The following is a 21487-nucleotide window of genomic DNA, read 5'->3' on the forward strand; positions in this document are numbered from 1 at the left end:
TTATTATCTGCGAGAGGGCCAGGTGCCGTGTCTCTGGAAGGAATACTCTTGCTTGGTTCGCATCCAGGACTACCCCGATGAACTCTATTCTTTGAGTTGGGGTGAGGACGGATTTGCTGACGTTGAGAATGATACTTAAGTGTTCGAATGTTTCTCTGACCATTTGCACCTGTGATTCCACCTGCTGGCGAGAGCAGCCTCGAAGGAGCCAGTTGTCCAGGTAAGGGTAGACATGCACATAGTGGCAGCAAAGAAAGGCTGCCACAACTGCCATGCATTTGGTGAAGACATGAGGAACTGAGCACAGCCTGAATGGGAGGGCTGTGAACGGATAATGCACCTTGTTCACCACGAAGCGGAGGAACCGTCTGTGAGACGGGGTGATAGACAGATGGAAATAGGCGTCCTTCATATTGAGGGCGGCGTACCAGTCTCCCGGATCCAGGGAAAGGTTGATTGTGCTCAGGGAGACCATGCGGAACTTCAAGCTGACGATGAACTTGTTGAGCTCCCTTAGGTCCAGAATGGGCCTGAGGCCCCACTTTGCTTTGGGGATGAGGAAGTAACGGGAGTAGAAACCCTTGCCTTTGAGCTCCTGGGAAACCTCCTCCACCGCTCCTAGAGCGAGGAAGGTCTGAACCTCTTGGATGAGAAGTTGCTCATGAGAGGGGTCCCTGAAGAGGAACGGGCAAGGGGGATGGGAAGGTGTGAAGGAGCAGAAGTGGATAGAATATCCTGCCTCTACCGTGCGGAGCAGCCACCAGTTTGATGTAATAAGGGACCATGCATGCTAGAAGCGGGATAGATGGTTCAGGAAGGGAGCTTAACTAGCTGGGTTGTGGACTAGTAATCTGTCCTTGTGCACACCTTCAAAAGGGGTGCTTAGGGCCAGAAGGGGGGGGGGAAGAGGGGTTGCTTGGATTGCCCCTGTCCCTGCCCAGGAGGAGGGCGCGATGGCCTATTCCGACTATATATGTTTCTCCTACGGGAGAAGTCCTGTCTGGGCCTAGGGGGGAAACACCGCTACTGGGTGGACTGCTGTTTAAAGGGCTTCCTTAAGGTCGCTGGAGTATGCATGCGGAGGGACTTAATTGTGTTCCGGGAGCCCTTCAGGCTATGCAGTCATTCAGCAAACAGGCCCTGGCCATCGAATGGAAGGTCCTGAATTGTTTGCTGACCCTCCGGAGGGAGACCAGAGGCTTGGAGCCAGGCGTTGCGCCTCTTTGCGATACCAGAAGCCAGAGTATGCGCTACTGAGTCCACGGCATCTGAAGAGCCCTGGAGGGAAGTCCGGGCTACAGCTCTGCCCTCTCCGTCAATGGCCCCCAATTCCGCTCATGACTCAGATGGAAGAAGCTCTTTGAACTTCAGAATTGCAGACCACAAGTTATAATTATACCTGCTCAGGATCGCAAGTTGATTAGTAATCCTGAGAGAGGCCCACTGTAGAATAAACTTTTCTTCCAAACATATCAAGGCATTTAGCGTCTCTTGATTTGGGTGCAGGGCCTTGCTGACCCTGCCTCTCTTTCTCATTCACCGCCTCCACCACAAGGGAGCATGGGGAAGGGTGGGTGAAGAGATACTCATACCCTTTAGTGGGAACGAAGTATTTTCGTTCAGCCACTTTGGCCGTAGGGGGAATGGACGCAGGCGTTTGCCAAACTGTCTTGGCATTAGACTGGATGGTCTTTAGCATGGGTAAGGCCACCCGAGTTCATATTCATGGCCACCCTTTGGAGGAGTTCCTGCAGGGCCCTGGGTGGTGGTCCAGATGTGGAGGTACCCGCCACCGCTTCGTCAAGGGATGAGGAGGAAGAAACCACCAGCAGGACAGTTACAGCTTCTTGATCCTCTGGAACTGGGTCCTCCCGAACACCGGGTGTAGCCTCCACCGGGGGCGGGGATGGATCTGGATTTTGTGATGGGTCCTGAGGTGGGCGGCTGAGGGTTGCCTCAAGGAGGTGAGACCCTGAACGGGACAGCGGAGGTACGCCAGGAGAGGCACCTTGGGCCTAATGGTATGCCCAAGGGGTCCAAAATTGCCACTGGGGCTGCCAATGGGGCACTAAAGCATCCTGCCTAAGGCTCCCTGGCCCTGATCTGGGTGCTTCCGATGCCCCGCCTGATCTGAGGGAGGGCGATCTGGAGCGTGACGGCCAACAGGGAGTGGTGCGAGACTGCACCCAGGAGGCCTCCTCCTCCTCCAACCGATGGGATGGGTGCCGCGAAGGGTAGCGAGGTCCAGATGGTGACAGGTGGCGCAGTGCAGGGTGGTGCCGCTGCAGGGAATGACGGTGAGATGTGGAGCGGTTCTGGGAGCTCGAGCAGTGCCACGACGTAGAGCTTCACCTTGGTGGGGAGCAGTGCCACGATGTAGAGCGGTGCCAAAGCGGGGACTGGTGTCTGGAGCGGGATCGGGAGCAGTGCTGCGAGCAGGACCGGTGCCATGCTGGGGAGTGGTGCCACAGGGTAGAGCGGTGCCGAGATGAGGTGCGGTGCCACCTAACTGGAATTGATATGAGTAAGCACGTGAAGAAGAACTGGGGCATAAGGTGAGTATCAAATAGAAATAAGGTTGTTTAGAGGAACAGAAAGAGACCCTGCTTGCTCCAGTTTGTTTGCTCAATGCTCCCTGCATTGCTTTGCATATATCAGACAGCATGAGCATCATTACATTGTCTAGCATTCTGCCCATCACAGAATAAAATAAGTTTGATCAAACCAGTGGACACCATGAGCCCCATGTGAAAGAAAAAGTTGGGGAAAGAGATCTCTAGCCCACTGATGCTAATTTTTAATACATCTTGAAAAACTGGGAAAATTCCGGAGGACTGGATGAGTGCCAATATTCAAAAAAGGACAAAAGGTATGACCGAGGTAATTATAAGGCTCACTAGCCTCAGATCAATCGCAGGTAATATAAAGGAAAAATGACTGTGGGAGTCAATCAATAAAGAATTAAAGGATGGGACTATAACTATGCCAATATACATGGCTTTATGGAAAACAGATCTTGTCAAACAAACCAAATTTCATTTTTTTATGAGATGACAAGTTTGGTTGATAAACGTAACTGCATAGGTGTCTAATATACTTATGCTTTTATAAGGCATTTGAGTTAGCACCATCTGACCTTTGCATTTAAAAAATTAGCACTATTCAATACTGGTGAAGCACATGATAAATGGATTAAGAACTGGCTAACTGAAGAAGTTGTCAAAGTTGTCATCACTGAATAGGGGAATTTCTGGTGGGGTTCGGCAATGATCTGTTTTGGGTCTGATGCTATTCAACATTTTATGAGTAATCTGGAAGTAAACAAAATCTGCAGATGACAGAGACTGACAGAGCGGTAAATACTGATGAGGAGAGGGGAGTCATACAGAGTGATCTGGGTTGCTCAGTAAGTAGGGCCCATTCAACCCAAATGTGTTTGAATCAACCCAAATGCAAGGTTATACATCTAGGACCAAAGAATGCAGTTCATACCTGTAGAATGTAGGACTGTATCCTGGAAAGCAGTGACTGATAAGGATTTAGTGGGCGAACAACTGAATGTGAGCTCCCAGTGGGATGCTCTGGCCAAAAGGGATAATGCGATCGCTGGATGCATAAACAGGGAAGTAGTGAGTATGAGCAAGAAAATGATTTTACCTCTGTATATAGTGTTGGTGATACCAATACAGGAATAATGCATCCAGTCAAGGTGACTAGATTTAAAAAAAGATGTCAAAAATTGGAGAGGGTGCAGAAAAGAACACAAAAGTGATTTGAAGGCTGGAAAAAATGCCTTACAGTGAGAGACTGAAGGAGCTCAATGTGTTTAACTTATAAAAAGGGTCAAGAAGAGACTTGAAGAGGAAGAAAACACTGAGTAATAAAGGGCTCTTTAATCTCGTGGAGTAAGGCATAACAAAAACCGTATCTGGAAGTTAAAAGCCAGACGAATTTAAATTAAAAAAAAATTGTGCCATATTTCTAAACAGTGAGGATGATTAACTATTGGAACAAACTAACAAGGGATATTGCCAATGCATCATCTCTTGAAATCTTCAGACCAAGATTGGATTTCTTTCTGGAAAACATGCTTTAGTCAAACAAGTTATTGAGCTTAAATACAGGGGTAACTCATTGAAATTCTATGACCTGTATTACACAGGTTAGACTAGATGAACTAATGGTCTCTTTTGGCCTTAAAAATCTACGAATTCACAACCCCAAAGTGCTAAACAGGACTCTAGAGACAGACAATGAGTATCCCTGATAAAACCGTAACTAAAATATTGTGTAATGTTTTTAAGATTTGCTCACTTAGAAAAAAATATCCAAGCTTGAGAATATCCAAGCTGTTACAGAACAGAGTAGCAATAATGATGATTCATTGCATGGAATAGCTGTGTCATGGCAAAAAGCACAAATAAATTAAAGCTTGTCTGGTTTGAAAAAAAAAGACTGTAACCTCGTGAAAAAAGTGGCTGCCTTATATTAAAGCGGGGGTTGGGGGGAGGAGAAAAGGCTAATAATACAGGGAACAGTATTGTCAGGCAAGTATTGTCAGGGAAATGATAGAATAACCTAATAGGTCTTGTACGTTGTGATTCTGTGAATTACAGGTGACCTTATTATTCATTCAAGTACCTAAAGTGAACATGATCAATTCTAGAACACAGTCTGATTTAACCAAAGAGAAAATAAAAAATCCTAACCATATGCATGTAGGTCTGCACATTTCTTTTTTTTTTTTTTTTTATTACCTTCAGCTGTGTGTTGTAAGGTGACCATTATACAACGTACTCGAAGATCCAAAATAAGATCCTGGATGATATGAAGCATATCATTTGGTATTTCAAGTGCAGTAAGGGACTCATAACTAAGCCTGGAAGGAGAAGAAAATAAAATGAAGGTTAGGTTTAAACCTACAGTTTTCTAGACAATACTGCTAAATATCACGAAGCTACTTAGGAGTTTCTTTTGCTTATGTATACTATTAGTCTCTTCAACAGTAAGCTTTTTAAACTGTGTGATCATCCATAATACCATAGATATGTTTTACTGTCTGGTTCATTCATTTGTTGAACCCATATCAATGTAGAGCTTCACTGTTGTACTGTATAAACTTGACAAAGTTTAGGCCACTGATGTGCCAATATCACTGCATATCACAGTGACCAATACTGTCTTGTCGTGTCTTTGTAATTCTCCACCTGTCTGTATCCATCTGTTGTCTCTTCTTTTATACTTAGATTTAAGGCTCTTTGGGGGCAAGGACTGTCCTTTTGTTCTGTGTTTGTACAGCACATCACACAATGGTGTTTTGGTCCATGATCGGCACTCCTAGGTGTGACCATAATATAAATAGATAAAATAAATAGCAACAGAGCCTGCAGTAAAGGTAACGTACCACCCTAGAGGGCATAATGGTTTCAGTGCCAGTGGGGAACACAGTTACTGTGCCACCTCTAACGACAGTACAGCATGGACTCACCCAACCCACTTAATTTCCACCAGCCCAGCACCACTGACTGGTGTGGAAGGGGGTGGGGTCATGCCTTATTCTCCCTATGAGGATTGTAGCACCCTATATACTTGTAAGAGGCAGCATTTGCCATCTTAACTGGAGGGCTGCAATTGTGCCCAACCTTTACACAGGGACACAAAGGAAGACCGGAGAAGAGTTAAGAACATAAGAATGGCCATCCTCAGTCAGACCAATGGTCCATCTAGCCGGATATCTTGTCTTCCGACAGTGGCCAATACCAGATGCTTCAAAGGGAATGAACAGAACAGGGCAATTATCAATTATCCATCCACTGTTCTCCAGTCCCAGATTCTGGCAATCAGAGGCTCAGAGACACCCAGAGCATGGGGTTGCACCCATGGCTATTTTTGTTTATCACCATTGATGCATCTATGCACATATGCACAAGTAGGCTGAATTAATCTTGCACAGGCAACGTTAATTTTGACATTTCCTAACTTTTGTGTCCTTTACTTTGCAACATTAATGATCTTTCAGTTGAATGTGCAAAAAAAAAAAAAAAAAAAAAAGCACAGTTTAGACTATATTATACATACTAATGACTCATACCATACAGAACAATAGCCCCAGTTACCTTACAGTCTGGATGACATGTGTTAGCCACTGTCCAGAGAGTTCAGATTTCATCTCCCAGCCACCATACTGTCTCAACTCTCCTTCTCTGAGGCTGAATGGAAGCAAAGCTCCACGGATCAGTTTTGCCAGGGACTGCATCACCTCCTGAATCATTTTCTGTCACAGCATAAAAGAACACCACAAAAATAAATACATAGAAACTGCATCAATATTTTTAACCAGTTACATATTCATCACATAATCTAGTCTGAAATGACAGGCGTACATTTCAAATTTCACTAAGGAATATAATTTTACTTACATAGTAAACATCCACAAAACAAAGCACTACAGCACTGTACAACATAATAAAAACAAATACAATATATAAAACAAAAAAATCACTTTTACATAAACACAAACAACAGGGTCCAAATTAGGAAAGGGAAGGCAATAAACATAGGGCTAATAAGGGTCACTGCAAAAAACAACTGAAAAATAAGAAAGATTTAAGATTTTTTTTTTTAAAAGGAGGGATAAAAATAAAATGGATTTCGGGGGATGGATATAAAGAAAGTGAGTTCCAAGATGTAGGGCCCACCACAGCCAAACTGTGATCGTGTGTAGAGGCTTCAGATGTGACGGCAGGTTCTTAAATGGCCGGTGATGTGTAAGCATACTTGCCAGTACAAGATATCTGCCTTTTACTTAGATTGTAGTCTCTTGTGGAGCAAGGATCAGGGCTTTTTTTTTTTAAGCGACTGTTGTTTTTTGGGTGCCGAATTTAAAACAGCTTAAAAAAGCCTGATTATTACAGGGTCAACATTCACCACTATTTGAAAATTAAGCCTTCTTCAGGTGTCTTAATTTGAAGGACCACCTAAATGAAAATAAGTCTGCACACCAAGCTTACCTTGAAATCATTTTGTCTTTGCCTAGCGTTCTTCTTTGATCTTTCCATTTGACCAGATTTTTCAGCAGTCTTGTAAAAATGAGAAACAATTGAAAAGTATCAGTGTCTCGTAACCATGACTTTCAATTTTAAAACCATTCTAAAAACGGTGTATCAAGGCGAAGGGGTCAAAAGTGATTAGTGAGTTTACAATGGGATAAAAGATGCTAACTCAAGTCACATCTACAAGCAAAGTCTCCACAAGTCAACAAGTATTTACTTATAGTAGCTATTAAGCTGCTAGTGTTTAAGTGTGGGGCACAAAATGCCATAAGAACCTAAAATAAAAGATGGAAGTAAAATAACAATGTAAGAAGTATAAGCTTCATTGAAGACAAGCAATATTTTCCTATTACGATTTTGCATTAACATTGTTAAAAGAGCTCTAAAATCCATGGCTCAATCCTGCAGTAAGTCTGCAGGAAAAGAATCTTCAAGTCCCCAGTAGGTGAGAGGTGCCTGGAGGAAAATTTGGGTCTAAAATAAAATACATTCTTTATAATGATGGATAGTGTAGAAGTACTGTGTGTTCCCCTTTTTCTTTTGGTTTAGTACTTTGTTTCAGAAGACAGAGGCCATTATTCTCCACAGTGAAGAACTAAATCATCTGTAATGGACTTACTACGAAGATTTATCATCATCTTGCTGGACAATTCACATCTCTGAAAATTTAGAAGCACGAAAGCACATCTGCACTAGCAACTTCAGTTACAGTTGCATGAAGAAAAGAATATGGCTTAAACAGTGCTCTTACTGTTAGCAGTTTTCAAATGCAAGTAATAATTATATATTTGTGTGTGAAGTGTGCCATAACACGAAGTAAGTTTAACAGAAAAAGCTGTTTAAAAGATTGGATTAGAAAAGTAGGTGGAATTATATGGCTAAGAACATTTGCTAATTTAACGTATGCACTGTGACACCTACTGGACAAAAGATATATTAGCAGAACTGTAGTTTGGAAAAGATACTCTTAATACTGTCCTCAAAGCAGTATATAATCACTATATTTTTTTAAATGACTAAATAAGTTTCATGGGTTTTTTTTTAATAATTCATCATTTGTTAGAAATTCTTCAGATTATTTTTATGAATGCCAAATAAATTTTGTAGTTAACATAAAATTACCAACAAGAAATTTAAATAGAAAGTAGCTTTTAATCAAAAACACTTTAGAGTTTTTAAATTCTCTGTTTTCCTTTATTATTCTGAACTATACTATCTTATATTAATTAGAACAATTCCTGCATATTACTGATGAACCTCATATGTTCTTTTATGCTTTTTTTCTGATAAAAAAATCAATCATATTGAATAAACTTGTCTATGCTGTAGGTACCTTTTAAAATATTACTAAAGTTTTAAAACAGTTTTGATTGCTCCCTTAAAGCCCTGATGTGAAGTTATATTAAAGAAAAAATATAAAAGATCTTAAGATATTTTTTCCCTTAGTGATTTCGTTGAATAAAAATCTTAACCTTTTCCTGCACAGACAGACCAAAACTACTTTGTGGTGAGATCAACGGTTGTATTTCACTGTTTTGACTTCACATATGCTCCTTCATATGGATCTGAGTGGTTCAAAGAGCTGTAAACTTTTTAAGCTGTTAGAAATAGCACATAAATCTTTAACTGACACTATTCTAAGACAAACAGCCTACCTTTTTGCCAAGAAAAATATATATAACTTCACAACAGAAAATAAAACCAGCTTGTTATTTATCACTGGGTTTTTCTTTTGTATTAGAGTTAATCTATTTCAGGCTTCTGGATTTCACTCAAAAGGTTCTCAAATGGTTGTTTTCATGATTTTTTCTCTCTGTCTCCAAAACTATGGTGAACAATATTTTGTTTCTCACATGTCAATAAATAGCAAGGAAACGTAGTAAGGACATCTTCAATGATGCCTAAAATCCGTACTATTGGCAAAATTCTACAGCTTCTGGGGGTGTTGTGGCTGAAGCTCTCAGGAGCGCGTAATGAGGTTTCCGAGGCCCCCATCCATTTTCAGATAGCTAGTGGCAACAAGAGCCTGCACTGTCCACAGGATTTTGGCCATTTCCTACATATGGACAAAAAAGGTGCAAAGGGATGAGGATGAGTTGCTTGTGCAGTCAGAATCTGGCCCTATTGAAGTACAGTATAGGTATCTTAACAGTATAACATACAAATTAACTCCCAACTTTTTTGAAATGGAAACAATGTTCTGACCAGACATTATACAAGATTGCTGCATTCTCTCTTGCACTTACTCTCATAAGCAGAACTACTCAACTTTGTTTACAATTGTAAACATGGTGTCAGTGTCTCTTGAAATTTCTCACCGAGAGAAACTACATTAATTTACAGTTGAGGGTTTAAAGTCCAAATCCAATCTCTAATAACTGGAAATGTATTATTACGAAAACTGTAGTTATTTTCAAATTAAAAGCTTCAGGAGGATTCTCATTGCCTTCACGAGACTCATGACATGATTCTCTATGGAAAAAACACTGGGCAGGAGTCAAACTCCTACATTTTAATACTGCCTCTACTTCTGGATCACTGTATGACATTGACAAATGCATGTTATCTCTTTCCCTTGGATTTCCATGTATGAAATGAGGAAAACAAAATGCATCCACTTCTGAGGATTTTAGGTAAGTGGCAGACCACACCAATTTGGTTGACTTAATGTACCCTCTGTACACATATGCACATCATACATCATCATTTGGAAGCTTATTAGGTCTACTTGTAAGATGAGATATGATATGGAGCCATCATGTGGTGCTATTACCATAGAAATGGAGGATAAAAATGACACCATAAATATGTTAAAATGATCCCTTTGAAATAATTTGCATTCATTTCTTTAGTTTAATGACACTAAGTTTTACTCAAAGACATAAAATTGGATTTCTTTGTGACCTCAAAGCACCACCGCAACAATCTAAACCAGCGTTTCTCAAACTGGGGTCCACGGACACCTGGGGGTCCCAGAGGGTACCCTAGAGGGTCTGCAGGCCCTGCTGATCAACTCCTCCTCCTCCTCCCTTCCAACACCTCAGGCACACTAAAAGTCCAGTTGCGCAGTGGGGCAAAGGCAGGCTTCCTACCTGCCCCAGCTCTGCGCCACTTCCAGAAGCAGCCAGTACGTTCCTGAGGCCCTGGGGGGCCGGGTTGGTTGGGGGGAGTGGGTCTCTGTGCGCTGCCCCCACCCAGAGCGCTGACTCCACAGCTCCTATTGGCCAGGAACTGTGGCTAATGGGAGCTTTGGGGGCAGTGCCTGCGGGCAGGGGCAACACACAGGGACCCCCTGCAAAGGAGCTGCAGCCAGAGAGATTTGCTGGTCGCTTTCGGGAGCCACCAGGGGTAAGCACCATCTGGACAGAGCCCTAACCTCCCACATCCCAACCCCCTGCCCCAGCCCAGAGCCCGCACCCAAACTCCCTCCCAGAGCCCAGACCCCTCACCTCCTCTTGCACCCCAACCCCCTGCCCCAACCTGGTGAAAGTGAGTAAGGGTGGGGAAGACTGAGCAACAGAGGGAAGGTGGATGGAATCAGTGGGGTGCATGACCTCAAAAAGGTGGGTCAGGGGCATGGCAAGGGCTGAGCGGGTGGGTTTGAGGGTCCCCAAAAATTTTAAAATCAAAACGGGGGTCCTCTGGTTGCTAAACTTTGAGAACCGTTGATCTAAACAATTTAAAACAAAATCTAGTAATACATTTGTATTGGTATAATTGAAATGTGATAACGCTGGTGACATTTCTGGGCAATTATCATCATCTTGTACATCATCATGATCTCTGTCAAGAGTGAGTGGGCTACCACTGTCTTTGTTGCTTTGGCATTTACACACTTTTGTGCAGGCAAGAATGTTATAGCTACAGACACAGTTGATTGCTCAGCAACCCTTACTGGTACAGGCACAAATAAGCTTGTAGAAGGCTCAGATGCCACTGGGCCTTTGAAGAATACAAGAAGCTCTTCATCATCTTCATTTTACCTTCCATGTTGTAATGGTGATCCATTATTTGCTTTACCTATGTGTGAAGACATCCAAACCTTTGTTTGCCAAGATGCTGTTGTGACATGCTCTTCAAAACTCTCCCCACATGGTGGGTTTCTGGCCAGTGACCAGTCCTTTCTGATAGCTAGACTGAGGTGCAAGCAAGTCAGGTCTTTGTGGGGTTTTTTTTCACTCTGGTCATACAGGACTACTATCAACTTCCTTGCTGCAGAATCTGCAGCTTGTCCACCACAATCTCCCAATTTGGAAGGCTCTGAAGCAGTACGATCACTTTGTTTTGACAACATTAAACACAGATTTTTTTTTCTCCTATACCAAATAGGTATGTCACAGAGTTACATGCTGTCAAGGCATGTAGAGCAGGACGCATGTTGCAGACGTCCAGAGTGAGTGCATCACAGATTTCATGCACAGATATGAAGAGATATTTGTTAGTTGTGCTGGTAATGATGGTTGTTTCAATCCACATGTTATCTAGGTGTTCTATTTTTGGAAGGTAGTGAACAGCAAGGACCAAAACATCTGTATCAGGTGACCTAATTACAATAGTTCCATTGACACCAAAAGCCATACTGGCACATACATCATACAGCAGCATCCTTGTATCAGCTTTCTCTTGAATACTGTGCAGGTCTTGGGCTTCTTCAACAGCTCAACTGGTGATGGACATTGCTGCTTCACCACTGGAAAGGTGGTATTTGTGTTGGGTGTGCTCCTACACTCAGGTGCATTTTGAACCATACATTCACAGAGGAATTTTGCAATTGAGTGTTCGTTGGATTCCATGTTTTAAAACATTTTCCCATGGAGGCACAGGGTGTCCACCAATCACCTGGTATTTCTTGCATCCAACCTTAGATCCTGTCTGGAGCTATTTTTCTGAAGTTTTCAGAGTTACTATTGTCATACCCCTCAAAGACTCCAATTAAAGAATTAGCTTCAAATCCTTTTAGGACCTGCCTCAAGTACTCAGCAGACAATTTATCAATTGTGTAGACTTTGCCTCCAGCTATCATTTGTATGACAGCCTTGGCATCTGAGAGGTACACTATAATTTCTTTGTTGCATGCTCTTAGCTCATGGATTTTTTTCCGCTTGAGCTTTCAACAGATGCCCTAATGCAGCTTTGTCTGTTCTTACTGTTCCATCACCATGAAAAAGGGACATAGGCACAGATCCTATTGGGTGACTGAGGGTATGTCTCTACTTAAAAAGCTACAGCGGCACAGTTGCAGTGTTTCAGCTGCGCTGCTGTAACACTTTAGTGTCGACACTCACCACAATGATGAGAGAAGTTGTCTAGTCACTATAGTTAACCCACCTCCCCCACAAGAAGTGGTAGCTAGGTCGATGGAAGAATTATTCTGTCAACCTAGCCATGTCTACACTGGGGACTAGGTCAGCATAGCTGTCTGTCTCAGGGGGGTGGATTTTTCAAACCCCTGAGAGACACAGCAGTGTCAATATAAGTTTTCAGTATAGACCAGCCCTAGGAACAGTCGCAATTGAAACATCATCTCTCCATCTTGCTAAGGATAGGGCTCTGTGGGAAAACAATTCTGGGACTGAGAGCTGTTATGATTGTCCCTCCTTGCCAGACTTAAATTTAGTCTTCTTGGCTACGTAAGCAAATGTTTTGACGTGAAATTTCTAGACTGGGCTGAAGAAGTTTTGTGTGCCATCAGAATCAAGTGCACCTCTCACAAATCTCTCCATTTGTTCTTCACCACCACCTGCTATTTTCAGTAGTGACTCTTGTACAACTGATGCTATGTGCAATCCTGTAGATGTGTTGATAAGTGCCTCTGGATGTGATTCAGGGTCAAATTGGTTTCTCATATTGTTGATGACATGGTTGATAAGAGCTGTAACATGCTCTTCATCCCTCTTCAGTACAGAAGCAAGGACTTAATTGTGGACTTTGTCTTCAGTACTTCTGGTTAGGCCCCTTCCTTCTCTCATAGCTTTCGCATATTCATAATATGAAGCTCTGTACCATCATCTCTAACACTAGTACTGACCCATGCATAAGTGTCACTGAATTAAAAAGCTAGTTTCTAGAATATTTCAAAGGTTAGTACTGCATGCATAGGCAGTACAAATTAAAACCTTCTATCAGGCAGACTAGATACTACATTGTTTTGTACAAATGCTTAAAAATGGGGAAGCATTACATTAGAAATTCACGTATAGTTATATCTACCCACTAGGCAATACAAACTCCGAGAATGCAATCTACTGCTACTGGTGCATAAGCTTCGGCGTGAGACTGATCTGATCAGCACATTTCAACTGAAAATATAGAAAACTATTAGAATCACTTGTGAGATACTTTGACAATTAAGAATATGCAACGTGAAAACATTTCATGTTAGTACATTGCAAAATATTGACATTCGAAACTTTTCTCACATGCTAAACAGCTTCATCATTCCTGGAAAAAAAAAATTTGCCCATGCAAAACCAACACAATCATTTAATATAGTCATTTTTGGTAGCTTTGACCAATAAACACTACATGAAGGTGATGAAATTAATTTAAAACAGTAAAAACTGTGGTCATAGTCATGTTGCAGTGTGTCCGCAACTGTGCAAATATGACACTTTATCATTTTGGGTACCATTGTTTCACCTCACCTACAGGTTTACAGCACCACTTGACAGTTCCAAATCACACCTCATCTAAATGCACTTAAAATAAGCTTTCAAATTATATATAATTTGACCTGATATTTTTAAGGTCAGGCTTGACAAAGCCCTGGCTGGGATGATTTAGTTGGGGATTGGTCCTGCTTTGAGCAGAGGGTTGGACTAGATGACCTCCTGAGGTCCCTTCCAACCCTGATATTCTGTGATTCTATGATAATGCAGGTGCGTAGGTTGCGTACATTAAACTCCAAAAATATGGCACATGACATTTTTCTAGGAATTAGACTGAAATCAACCATTATATTGGTAAGAACTTCATATTCCACAGCTCAGGATCTGATGTGAACTGATGACGTAGCAATTGAAGGTTCCCTATTCTATTACCAGCCAATGACTTTCATCATCATTGGATAATGACATAATTATACTTCCTCTTCTAGGGATGCCCCACCCTTAGTATCCTGCTACTGGAAAAATAGAGAAATGGCCAGACCATTTTCAGCCTAACGTTTTCTGCCAAATACACGGTAGTTTTGTAAACTGGGGACTAGCAATTATACAAATCAAAAGATATTATATTCTCTAGTTATAATGGTTATATGACCGTATGCTATGGATATATGAATAATTACTAAGTTATTAACACTGTCATTTTGGATGATCACTGGTTTGAGTTAGATTCCTTTTGATGATAGAGCTTGAAAAATATTTTCTGTTGCTCTGGGCATGATACAGTAATGTTACACAATTAATGGGCCAGATTTACTTAACACAAGACTGGACGAGGGACACATATAATTGTGACACATGCCACTACAGTTATTTTGCACATAGGTTGGGTACACTTGTGTGTTTGTGTGTGTGTGTGTACACACAATTTTAGACTTCTGTCATTTTGAAACTCTGGGTTTAAATCTATCCTCATATCCAAATTCTTCAAAGTCACAAAATATGTATGCCCATTCCAGAGTCAAACACTATCGCTCTGGCTTTGTCTCTCATATCTTTAAGATTCATCTAGTTTATCATTTCTTAAGATTACCAAACATCTTGTCTCCTTTCTCAGGTGTTGCTAAATGAAAAATGATGATCTTGACAAGCAGGACTGAAATTATGTACATTTCAATGGTTAAGTGTAGGTCACTCAGAGAACTATACTACAGTACAAAATAGTTCCTATTGTGAAGCCTTCCGTTTTTTGTTTTTTTTAAAAATAGCATCCTTACATATATGTTGCTAGGAAATTTACTGATCAGCATTCATAACATACAAAGTGGGTCCATTGCTTCATCCCAAATCAACCACCAGTCAGTAGATGTACAATTGCTTATGTCATTCTACAAATCTCTGTAATCCAAAAGCTGCAAAGACATCTTAGTCAGGCGTCTTCTCCACTGAGGTACTATACTTCTGCAGTTTCAAACTCAAATTTAAATACAAAATAATTCCTATGAGCTTTGTCTATCTGAAGACATTTAGGTTATGTGTATGCATGAACCCATACCTCACTGAAAAGGCTTCCATTCACATAAGAAATCCAAAGCTTCCAGAAGTTGGGGAGCTGAATTACAACGAGTTTTGTCAACTTTTCAACAAATGCAACTTGTTGAGGAGCTTTACAACGCCAAGCTAAGCGGAAAAGAGAAAGAATAAATAACTTTGAATTGATAATAAAGCTATTTTTAACATGCATGCTGCAGTGTGATTAAAAAAAATGGATCTATCATGCATATCTATAATTTCTCAGGTGTTAATGGCAACATTTTACGACTTGGTCCATATGGCATAGAGCTTGTGTACGTGCAAGATTTATTTCCATATATTCTTTTGAGGGGGTTGGTACTTTAAGTATAATATGTCTTCTATATAGAGGTGCTCGTATGGCCCCACTGAATTATATTGTACATCTTAACAATCCACTATCATAAATCGATCTTTAAACCAGGCTAAATGATAACTGAACAGGGAGGATCAGAGACTTAGCCATTAAAAGATGGGGTGGGGGAGGGGGTGGAAGGAGGCAGTACAATTGTCTTGAAATGAAGGCAAAAGACTGGAAAATGGGAGATCTGAGTTTTATTTTCAGATCATCCACAGACTTCCAGTGTGATCTCACTCATCAACCTCGCCACAATTTCATTAGCGAAGCCTTAGTTTCATTCTCTGTAAAATGGGGATGGATACTGACACTGTAGGTGGGAGGCTAAATTTATTAATATTTGAAAAACAATTTGAGACTCTTGGATGACCAGTACTATTAGAAGTTCAAAAAATCATAATAAAAGTAAGTGTAGCATTTCTCACCTGGGACATGAGACAAAAAATAAGAGAAAAATTATCTGAAGTTGCATAAACCTCTATATAAGCCTGGTACCTTATCCATCACTAGACATCAATAGAGTCACAACTTTGGGAACACAGGGGAAGAGGTGGATCTTCTCCTGTTTTCTTGTCAGGTGAGAGACGGGAAAGAGGAAATACAGGAGAGGGTGGATGAGCATGGAAAGCGGAGGTGAGATAGGAAACTTCCACCTCCAATCATGTTTGTCTTCTCCATTTGATTATCACAGCTATGTTTCTTAGCAAACTATTCTGCATTAATAAACGTTGCACGCTTTTTATGTCAGATTCCAGCAAACTATGTGGGTGCAAAGAAGCCAAAGACCTTTAAACTGATTACAAAGGGGACCTGAGATTTTCTTGTATAGTCTTAGGTCTTTCACAAATTACACAGTTAACGAGTGTGAAACTACTTTACATGATTCCATGGGAGCATGGAAGACTACTGGATAGCTTATGGTATTTGTCTTTAATCTATTACAAAAATATTGGTCATATAGCATAGAAAGTCACCAATTAGACAAACATGAGCCCATATAAAACTGCTGATTAGCACTCTGTGTCAGAGCCCCAGCAATTACTTAAATGTTTTGGTGATGAGTCATGAAGCTTTTTGGGACACAGCTGTGCTTCCCATGACATCCACTTCTGATGATCTAGATCAACTGCTGGCGATGAGGTGCATTTGAGCTTTCTCTCTCTGCCCCCGCCCTCTGAAGTTTTCATTTTGCTGATAATGTACAAAAATCTTCCTTCGTAAAGAGATAACAACCTAAGTAGGAATTTAGGGGCTAGGGGCACTTGAAAAGAGAGCACAGTGACCATTTAATATTGTCTGGAGCATTACTCTGGCATAACTAAATTGTAACAGAAATAAGATTTTGAATGCTTTAGCAAACAATCTTCATGTTGCCCCAGTGCCCAGCCCTCAAACAAGGGTCATACCATAAATGCTTGTAACTCCTTATAAATAATTAATTGTAACGTAATATAATTTACATATATATTTGAACCTTCAAAGAAATATGTTCTTCGCCAATTTCAAAAAATGACTCAGTCTGAGTCTGCACTGGGCTGGTGATGGGGTGAGGCTACTTTATCTCACAACACTTGCAAATTCTGGCCATAGAACCCCTGGATAATCAAGTCAGTATCCTCCAGTGGTGGGCAGACAGATTAGAAACTCCTATTCCTGTTGCCAGAATAAGGAGGAAACTGGGCTCTATGTTGATCTCCCTGGCTGCGGTAGCACACATGCTACTCTAATCTATGCCTAGCTGCCTAATGGGCCAAAGGCCTGTTCCAGCAATGGATGATAGCTAGAACACAGATGTCCTGGCTGTCCCATTTTTTTTCAGGAACTGAGTCGTGTAGACCTAATCACCCTGCAATTTCCTTTAAACAACAGGTATTGTCAGGTAACTGGTTAAGACAGGTGATCTGTATTAGTGTGACACATGTGAGAATTTAACTGAAGAACGTGGCTTATGTTTGAAATGTACAACACTGTGGGTAAGCGTGAAGGCCCAGCTCTGCTGCCAAGAGACGAAAGATGCAACATTTCAGATGGGGATTTCTGGGGTGGGAAGTTGGAAGGCTCAAGAATCTACTTTATAATAGAAACAACCTTAAGTAGTCATTACTGTGGCTGCACAATATGCTATACTTTAAAACTAGTCACACTCTTCTGAGACTATACATTTAGTATTATTCTGACTATTAATTCTACAAATCTCTCTTTAGTGCCTAAAACACTGATTCTGTCAAAGATCAGTGCATGGTGTCCTTTATGTATGCTGTAGGACCTAGATATTGTGGAGTTAAAGGTGTAACTGCAGCCATAGTTCAAAATTCCCTGCAAATCTATCTAATCAAGCCAGAGTCAATGTAATTTGAATTAGCTAGTTTGTATTCAACTTTCTTTGAATTTTTTCCAGAATTCACTGCAGCCATAATGGTGCATCATGCTAGTGAATAACATGGATCAACAAATCCTCTGAGCAATAACATCAAGTTTTGGCCTAAATATGCTCTTTAATATCAAACTTTCTGTGATGTAAAGTAGATAAACTACATGTAACCAAGGCTAATAAGCAAAGAAAAGTATAATAGTCACTAGTACCTCCATTTCAGGATCTCAAAGTGCAAAAAAATAAAATAAAATAAATTAAAAGCCTTTTCTCTAAGAACATCAGGTAGCACAGGCAAACAAAACTAAAAGGAATGGGTAAGACTATTTTAGAATTCTTATGGAAGAATTTTTGGCAGTTTCATAGTATGGCTGGAAAATGTTTTAGTTCATATTAGTAACAAAGTTAAAAAGAAGTTTAGGCTTTTATATGAGACTAACAAAGGGCTTGATGGGACCAGCCCACCATACAGACTGTCCTTTGCAAAATATGTAAGCAATGATAGCATCTTCACTTTTATCCTGCAGAATTTATTACTATTTTTATAGTAACCAAGAGGGTGCTAGCCATTTTGCAAAAAAAAAAAAAAAAAGCCAATGCATTGCCTTATCCCACATTGCTTGGAAGCTAATTTTAATCATGGAGATGGAGTGAGGAAGGACAACGGTGACAGCAATAAAGTCTTATGGTTACTTCGTTTTAGCATGCAGATATTTTGGTGGTTCTGTTTAATTTATATTTTTCCTGTGAATATTCAGCATAAAAACAATATGAAACAATGGTATAAACTTGCAGTTAAAGAATAAAGATAAATTACAATGGTAAAAAATAGGGTTGTCAAGCGATTAAAAAAATTAATTGCAATTAATCACACTGTTAAACAATAACAGAATACCATTTATTTAAATATTTTTGGATGTTTTCTACATTTTAAAATATACTGATTTCAGTTACAACACAGAATACAAAGTGTACTGTGCTCATTAAATATTTATTTTTGATTACAAAGATCTGCACTGTAAAAAAAACAAAAGAAATAGTATTTTTCAATTCACCTAATATGAGTACTGTAGTACAATCTCTTTATCACGAAAGTTGAACTTATACATTTAGAATTACGTACAAGAAAACTTGCATTCAAAAATAAAACAATGTAAAATTTTAGAGCCTGCAAGTCCACTCAGTCCTACTTCTTGTTCAGCCAATCACTCAGACAAACAAGTTTGTTTACATTTGCAGGAAATAATGCTGCCCACTTCTTGTTTACAATGTCACCTGAAAGTAAGAACAGGTGTTCTCATGGCACTGTTGGAGCCGGTGTCACAAGGTATTTACGTGCCAGATGCGCTAAAGATTCACATGTCCCTTCATGCTTCAACCAACGTTCCAGAAGACATGCGTCCATGCTGATGACGGGTTCTGCTCGGTGACAATCCAAAGCAGCGCGGACCGACGCATGTTCATTTTCATTATCTGAGTCAGATGCCACCAGCAGAAGGTTGATTTTCTTTTTTGGTGGTTTGGCTTCTGTAGTTTCCACATCAGAATCTTGCTCTTTTAAGACTTCTGAAAGCAAGCTCCATACCTCGTCCCTCTCAGATTTTGGAAGGCACTTCAGATTCTTAAACCTTGGGTCGAGAGCTCTAGCTATCTTTAGAAATCTCACATTAGTACCTTCTTTGTGTTTTGTGAAATCTGCAGTGAAAGCGTTCTTATAATGAACAACATGTGCTGGGTCATCATCCGAGACTGCTATAAGATGTAATATGTGGCAGAATGTGTGTAAAACAGAGCAAGGGAAATACAATTCTCCCCCAAGCTGTTAAGTCAGATATTTAATTAATGCTTATTTTTTTAATGTGTGTCATCAGCAAAGAAGCATGTCCTCTGGAACGGTGGCCGAAGCATGAAGGGGCATATGAATGTTTAGCATATCTGGCACGCAAATACCTTGCAATGCCGGCTACAAAAATGCCATGCAAATGCCTGTTCTCACTTTCTGGTGATGTTGTTAACAAGAAGAAGGCAGCATTATCTTCCTTAAATGTAAACAAACTTGTTTTTCTTAGTGATTGGCTGAACAAGAAGTAGGACTGAGTGGACTCCTAGGCTCTGAAGTTTTACATTGTTTTGTTTTTAAGTGCAGTCATGTAACAAAAAAAATTGACATTTGTAAGTTTTACGACAAAAAGATTGCACTACAGTACTTATATGAGGTGAATTGAAAAATACTGTTTCTTTTGTTTATCATTTTTACAGTTTAAATATTTGTAAGCAAAAATAATATTCACTTTGATTTCAACTACAAACACATAATACAATATATATGAAAATGTAGAATACCATCCAAAATATTTAATACATTTCAATTGGTATTCTATTATTTAACAGTGCAATTAAAACTGATTAATTGTGTTTAAATTTTTTTAACCGCGATTAATTTTTTTAAGTTAATCACGTGAGTTAACTGCGGTTAATTGACAGCCCTAGTAAAAAATGATTCTCCCTTTACTGTTCTTTATGTTGTATAAAAGATAGATTCAAAGATTCATTGTTACCTACCTGGCTTGTTTTTAACTCAGAAATAGAAAGACTTTATTTCTCTGCTTTTGTTGGATATTTAAGCAGGATACTAACACCACAACAGAATGAAACCTTAGCTGTAACTTCCTCAGTTTCTAAGGAAAGGGTGTGGATGTTGAATTTTTATATCAACTGTTCATCAGAATTTGCCCTTACACAAAAACCAAAATAATCCCCCAACCCTACCACAAAGTTTTTAAAAGGCTGACTAAAACTTCTCTTCCCTGTAAGGAAGGCCTGGGAAAGATACAAATTCAAGTTTCTGCCACCTGTGATCTCACTACTCGGGGCTCAATGGGACGTAGACTCCTACATCATGGGAACTTAAAAAAAATTGGTTTTCATGCTGCCCATCCAGTTCCTGGAAGATAACAAGGAGCTTGGCTATGGACAGCCAGGTAAAACCAAGGCATGCAATCTTATTTTCCCTGGTGGGTTTATAGGATCACAGAACCAGGCCTGGAGGTGTTAAGTAACAGGGGAACATTTAAATGCAGCTGAGGTTCATATTACAGAGACCAACAGACTGATATAATAAAAATAGGAAAGTAGTCCCTAATGTGTGGGGAAAAGACTGAACTCAACATGGAAAGAGACTTTGTTGTCTTGATTGTGACTTGGATTTGGATGTAGTTTTTATCTCAGCAAGGGGAGAATGATTTGGTATGATGTTTTTTGCTTCAGGAGGAGGGGGATTTTTATTTAGGATCTTATCTATAAGGGGAGGATAACTGTCCAGTTGTGTGGGCTCCTCCTTGACTGATCCCATCTTGTAATAAGCACACACCCTTTTCGCTTTGCAATTTACCTTTAAGAAACTTCTGTCTTTATAGAGTAGTAAGGCAGAATATGAAAATAACTTTCATACATATATATTATTCTGTTACGGACTGGTGGCTCATTTTCTGTCAACATACTAAAACAATGAATATGATTACCCTCTCTC

The 21487-nt window shown here is 40.3% G+C and overlaps 1 protein-coding gene across 3 annotated transcripts in view; it reads right to left on the reverse strand.

The window, feature by feature from the left end:
• The window catches only part of EXOC2 (exocyst complex component 2), a 186676-nt gene that overhangs the window by 75250 nt on the left and 89939 nt on the right, over nt 1-21487 (reverse strand). For all 3 annotated transcript variants that reach the window (XM_048839740.2, XM_048839741.2, XM_048839742.2), the window contains 4 exons: nt 15213-15337; nt 7011-7079; nt 6117-6274; nt 4758-4879 (listed from right to left, as the gene is read on the reverse strand). In XM_048839740.2, coding sequence (XP_048695697.1) covers nt 4758-4879; nt 6117-6274; nt 7011-7079; nt 15213-15337 — 474 coding nt within the window. The remainder of the gene's footprint in view (nt 1-4757; nt 4880-6116; nt 6275-7010; nt 7080-15212; nt 15338-21487) is intronic.

The sequence above is a fragment of the Caretta caretta genome, chromosome 2 (assembly GCF_965140235.1).
Source record: "Caretta caretta isolate rCarCar2 chromosome 2, rCarCar1.hap1, whole genome shotgun sequence".
Taxonomy (NCBI): Eukaryota; Metazoa; Chordata; order Testudines; family Cheloniidae; genus Caretta; species Caretta caretta.